The sequence below is a fragment of the Buceros rhinoceros genome, unplaced genomic scaffold, assembly GCF_000710305.1.
Source record: "Buceros rhinoceros silvestris isolate BGI_N320 unplaced genomic scaffold, ASM71030v1 scaffold4778, whole genome shotgun sequence".
NCBI classification, from domain to species: Eukaryota; Metazoa; Chordata; class Aves; order Bucerotiformes; family Bucerotidae; genus Buceros; species Buceros rhinoceros.
This window is the reverse complement of record NW_010425007.1, coordinates 31,512-37,836: the sequence shown is the minus strand read 5'-3', so window position 1 is coordinate 37,836 and position 6,325 is coordinate 31,512. Positions and strand designations below refer to the sequence as shown.

At 41.4% G+C, this 6,325-nt stretch overlaps 1 protein-coding gene across 1 annotated transcript in view; it reads left to right on the top strand.

Moving 5' to 3' along the window:
- Positions 1–4,179: 4,179 nt before the first annotated feature.
- The window catches only part of COLEC12 (collectin sub-family member 12), a gene marked incomplete at its 3' end in the record, with an annotated part of 20,351 nt that continues 18,205 nt past the window's right edge, over positions 4,180–6,325 (top strand). The window contains exon 1 of the mRNA XM_010140978.1: positions 4,180–4,211. Within this exon, the coding sequence (XP_010139280.1) occupies positions 4,180–4,211 (32 nt within the window). The remainder of the gene's footprint in view (positions 4,212–6,325) is intronic.

The following is a 6,325-nucleotide window of genomic DNA, read 5'->3' as shown; positions in this document are numbered from 1 at the left end:
GACTATTTGCGACGTGTGGTGACCCACCACACATACCCACCGCTTAGACTTGAAGTTTTGCTTCTTTATTTGCTCCTTAGTAAATAAACAGAAACCTTCGCAAAATAAGCATAGCTTGCATTTATCTGTATTTGATTACAAAAACAGAAGCAAAACTAGTAAATTCTGGAACATGACAGATATTTTATACTAAATATCTTTTCCAATGGCATTGTAAAAAATTGAAAATGAAGTTAAGTGGACTATAGCAATCCACCTGCCCACAAACCATCACTGTACCACCTGGGCAAGTAGAACCATTGCCAGTGTGGAGACAGGGCTTGCGAAGACTGTGGATGTGGAAGGAAGGCTAGCAGTCAACATTTCCCCTAGGGCCAAGGGGAAAGGAAATCATGGCAAGAGACTGAGCAAGGAATGAGGAGGGGAGTGGCAGTAGGCACAATTCAGCAGTATCACCCCTGTTTTATAATGTGCAATAAAGGGCCTTCTCTTTCACGGGCATCCCCTTGTTTTGGGGAAGGAGCTTGCTTGCCCTTGTGAGGTTGAGAGCTCTGCTGGTGGTGGCATGTGCCTCCGGTGGGGTCTCCCAAGCCAGACAGGTCTCAACTGAAGGGTCAGACAGAGTGTGTCCATGGGCAGGATGGGCTCACTAGCCTTCGGGCAACCATCCTAGGAGAAGGACAACTCTGACTCCAAACCCGAGCAGATGAAGCTCGTTTAGCCTTGTAAGGCTCCATCTAAGAGAAGGATACTCTAACCAAACCTACGACCCGAGGACTTCGCTGTCACCGTCCAAGCTCGCTAGGCCCTGGCAGATGAACCTCAGGTGTAAAGGGTGGAGCCAGTTCCGTGCACGCTGCGCCTCACCTAAAAAATCCACCGCGCAGGATCGAAGGGTTTACTCACATTTCCAAATCTTCGTCCGCGAAGCCAAGCCATGAAAGGGCCTTAGTTTGCCTGGTCGAGTTTTACCCCACAGAACCCCGGTGATGGATGTGCACATGTGAGGGAGCTGTGGAGTTAGGAACGGCTCAGTTTGAATGAAGACCACAGCGTGGCTTTCTCAAACCAAGCGCTTCACAACTGCAACCTAAGAGGTTAGTCTCTCCTGCAGATTGGACGTACAATAACTGTGATGTTTGTTCTTTTAGCCACACTTACCTCCAGGAAGGGTTGTCCAGCAGCATTTAGGTTGCAGAGCCAGAGAGGAGCTGGGGCACCATGCAGCACCTAGAGAGGCAGCTGTTCAGAGAAGCCCCAGTAAATGCTATGATTCCCATGGCTGCAGCGTGATGCTCAATGCCCATCCAGTAACTTGAGGACTGACATGGACCTTTATGCATTAGCTAGAAAAAGTAGGGTGTCTATTTACACTTGGCTTAAGCTATAGCCTTTGTAGTGTAAGAATATCTACACTGAAGAAAGGAGGTTTATCTAAAAATAATAACTTTTAAAAAGCATGAACCAGTCCCAGTTTTTGCCTTTTATAACTGTTATAAAGAACAATTGCTTTCTGAGGTAGGTTAGTCCTGTGGAGCTGTCAAATCATCAGTTTTGCTGACCACAACAAAACCATTCATGGAGGATCACAGGAATTTTCATGAAGGGTAGGTTAATAACCTGTAACATCACACAGAAGAGAAGACAAAAATCTCATTTTGAATTTTGTGGCTGGCTGGATCCAGTAATCTCAAAGCTATACAAAGTTTATTGTTGGCAAAGATGTGTCTTTTTGAGCTGAATGTGCTAATGTAATATTGCTGGTTTTGTGTCAGTACAAAAACATTTCTATAAAAGGCATATGTGCATAGTTTTTTTCGATATATTTGAACATGAATGTGTGTGTATATATGTACATGCTTATATGGCTGAATTTTAAAATCCTCTCTGTTCTAAGAGATAGACTTACCTTCCTTATGGCTAACTGCATGTTAGTAAAAACTACCATTTTACACAGGGGTCCCTGAGTTTAAACAATTACAGTCAGGTTTTTCAAGGCATTTAGTTATTTAAACCTAGTGATTGTTTCCTCTTCGGTTCATCTGCTTTTGCTAGTGAGCTAGGCACCCACTGGAGGTTGTTGCAACTCTGCATGGTTAAGTACCTCTCAGTATTTGATTCCTACCTACGTGCTGAATCACAGAATCATAGCACGGTTTAGATCAGAAGAGATCATGAAGATCAATTAGTTCCAGCTCCCCTGCCATGGGTACGGACACTTTCTCATGGCAGGATGATTGGAACTAGGTGGACATAGTTTTCTCAGGCCCCTTTAATAGAAATATTAGATCTACTGCTTATCAGTTTTGAAAACATTATGTTTGAGAAATTTATCATTTGAAGGCTGCAAACTAGACTTGCAGTCATACTTCCAAAATTCAAAGTATGTTCTCTTTTTTCAAAGAATCACACTGGGTAAAGCCCCTCTTGGCTAATGTATGTATTTTCCTTTCCTGCACTACATTTCTTCAATTATCAGTATATTTTTTTGTCAGAGTTACGAAGGGAACCTTGCATCTTTATCAATATTGAGCTGCTAGCAGAAATATTATGAGGCCACCTGAGATCCTGCAGCAAGAGCCAAGTAGAGGACACAGAGGCAAATACTTTAAAAAAAATTCAGGAAAAAGAAAGTGTGCATATCATATTTGAGTGTTCAAAGACATGCTCCTGAAGTGTAATATAGTTAAGGAGTCAGGCATTTTGTAAGGTGGTTACTTCATGACAAAGAGCAAAGATATTAAATGTCCCATTAAAAAACATGGACCAACAACAAAAAAACCACCAAAACCACCAGCTGTTTGTCCAGCAAAACCTCTGCTTATCTGGAGCCCAAAAGGAATCTGCAGATGTATACCCCCTGTCTGAGAACAAAGTCTTCAGTCACTGGAATGCAATGCTATGAAAACAAATACTACAAAGCCTGGTAACAGGGGGATATCTCACTTGCATATTTTTTGTGACCATCTTGGTTTGCAGAGAAGGGGGTCCCCAAAGCATTTGAGCCAGCAGGATCTCTTTGTACTAGGTTGCTGTCTGTTTGGCCAGATGTCTTCCCAACAGTGAGATAGAAAAACCAGCTCTCTTATTTTAATAAGCCATGGAAAAAGAATGGGAAAAAAGTCCGTGTCCAGTGAAACAAGTCACACTGTGTTCCTTCTGATATTTATTAGACATTAATCAAATCAGCAGTGAGAAATGCACATCATGCAGAAGTGACCCTGGCTCCCCAGGTTTGGAAATTAGTGACAAATCTCTGGGAGTAAACCAACATTGAAAACATGTACAGGACACAGAGAGGAGTGTGCTGCATTAGAAGCAACAGTAACAAATGCAGAAGAGGTGACTTCAGCCAAGAACCCCCTTTTGCCGGTTTTACATATGTTCTATCAATGGAATGGGTGTGTAGGGTCATTCTCTGTGCATTTGCTCTACAGCTTTCTGTAGAGAGGTTACATATCTTCTGGAAGAAGATACGCCATCAATGCAAGCGGTCATTGGTAAAATTGGGGAAGTTTCATCAAATAAAAAATTTATTGAAATTAAAGCCCAAGCATGGGGTCCTTCAAGCCTTGACTCTCAGCTTTTGTGGTAAATCTGCATGATTTTATGCTAACCTGCTGGGTCTTGTGTAATCACAATGAGCATTTGAAATCACCTCCCATCTGTTGCTAATTAATGTTTTGGCTATGATATCTTTTCAGAGCAACCCTTCAATAAAAAGAAGTGTCTTCACAGCAAGGCTAAATGCATCTCCTGTATCAGAACAAGCTTATTTGGGCTTGGTCCTTAAGTAGGGTAGTGGGAAAAAGCAGCAGAGCAAGTTGAAGCCAGGCTCTATGCTTGGGAAGCTTGTAGAGCCCTGATTACACTGTAATTTATCGCTATACAGAGACTGTTGCATTCCTGGCTTTTACCTTTGCTCATAGCCTGAATTATTTAACTGCACAGAGAGACATCAGAATGAGATGATCTTTTCTTTAAGGTACTTTTTTCTTTAGTAATTTTTATATGCTTAGTAAACTAAAAAGTTGGATATTACTAGCAACAGAGTGAAGAGCTATGCATATGCAATAAAGAGTAAATTAGTAAATTGAATAGGTCCAAAAGACTTTACTGTGTCCATCTCTAGGCAAAAGGAAACAAAAAAAACCTAGGGCATTTTAGATGAGGGTAGCGATGGTTCGATGGCAGAATGATGTAGTGTTAAGGTGACAGACAGAAAGCACCATCCGGCAATGTCATACACAGTTCCGTCTCAGCTTTGTTAATGGAATTGCTCTACCCTGTATGATCACGTTAGTACCTGTGTTTATGTTATTGATAACAACAGCGCTGTTGAAGGATGGGAAGGTCTGGCTTTTGTTGGAGTGCTGTTCTGATGTTGGTTTGAGATATGCTGAAAGTAAAAGTTCTGAAAAGCCAAAGTGCTGTTTTCTTGAACCAAAGATAGTGAGGACTAAGACAACTGAAAGAAGATCCTTATGAAACCCTGAAACATACATGATGCTAGATACTGAACTGCAATACATCCAGTGACATCAAGATGGACTACAGTGACAGAAAGCAGGTCATGTCATATTAATATGAGACTGTAATCACCTGAAACTTTTCTATGTGCAGTTGCTGTCAAAGGTTTGGTTTTTATTTCTGCCTTTCTCTGTGCTTTGTATGTCTGCAGTCTATCAGTCTTCCCAGTTATGGATCTGGTCCTGCTTCCGTTAACAGTAAAATAGGGAGGATCAAGCTTTCTGTTATCTCTGTATTTAGAAGGTGAATGTGATGTGCTTTGTGCCCCAGGCTTCTCATGGTTTTTGAATGTGATGTTCAAAGGCTTGCACGATTGGAATCTGAATTTAAAACCCTTTGCAGAAGGAACATTGCATTCAGTACACAGGGGCTCAATGAGGCCATTAGTACCAGCTAACACCAGGAAAATGGTGCTCCAGACACCACAAGTTCCCACTGTGAAATAATTCCAATCTGTGAATACCTACTGCAAACCCTTAGAAAACTGCACTTTCCCTCTCCAGCTATTTCAGCAAACAGAGCTTCCCCACTAGCAAACTCCTTGAGAGTGTCAACCAAACAAAGAAAACCACCTCACATCAAGATCCATAAGCAAACCTGGATATTGAATTACAGACCTTTCAACTCCTATGGTGCAGAAGTTCCAAATCTCAGTCATCAATAAAGGGGCTATGCAAGTGCCCATCTCTGTGCCAGCTCCCTTCCTTCCTACTTGCACAAGCAGGAGAAAAGCCTTTCCCCTCTGGAGTTTCTGTTCTTGGGTTATGCTTACAAGTCTTTGTCTCATTTTCCCCTAACATTTCTGTTCCTGAAAAAAAGAACTAGATGTTCCCAATTGATATTATTCCTAAACCCCAAGAAACCCAAATCTATGACATCGCATTCATCACATGTCAACAGAACATGATGTCACATCTGAAAAGTGTAGAAAAAACATCAAATGACATAATATAAAAGTGAGTTGGCCTGTGAGAGATGCATTTATGCATTAGCTATGGCTAGTGTATGTGCAAAGGGAATTAAGGAAAATGCCTTGTCAAATAAACTTTGTATAAATCCTCTTCCTGAGTTTTACCTTGGGCTTAAGAAGTCAGTGGAAAATGCTCTACTTTGAGACAGAAATGCAGTTGACTTAACTGGGTATGTTGGTCACCTGTTCCTCCGTGAACCCAGGGAAAGTGGCCCATGCTTTTGTCTTAAATAATGAAAAATAAAAAACCGCTCTGCAGAAGTTCATGTGTTGGGAAAAGTAAAATTAGCTGTGTCAGGAGCAATGTAAGTTACTCATAAAAAGTTATGGAGCAAGTTTTGATTAGTTAAGTAATCTGATACAAAGAATTTATTAAAGTTTAAAGCTTTCCTGTGTCACTCCCCTAATAGTACACAAATACAGTAAAATATCAAAGAAAAGTATTTTGTGACAGACACAGAAAGGTACATTAATCCTGGCCTGCTTAATGCACATCAGAAGGAGGGATAAATCCCATCCATTTATTCCAGCACAGTGGTCCAATTACCATGTTTTTACATATTTGTGTTTCTGATTAATTTCTTGGTAACTGTGACGGCGTAGCAACTTCTCCTGTTTCAGAAGAAGTTTGCTTTAAACTAACCAATTGTATTCCCTGCCATGTGACGTCAGCTGCATCTCCATTTTTCATTGGTTAAAAGTTTTCGCGGGTCTGTTCGAATTTTGCGCCATTTCTGCTTTAAAAGCTGCGCCGTGCCCACTCTAGTTTCAGTCTTTCTGCACTCTCTGCCACCCCCGGGACCAACCGTGTGCCGAGCACCACCG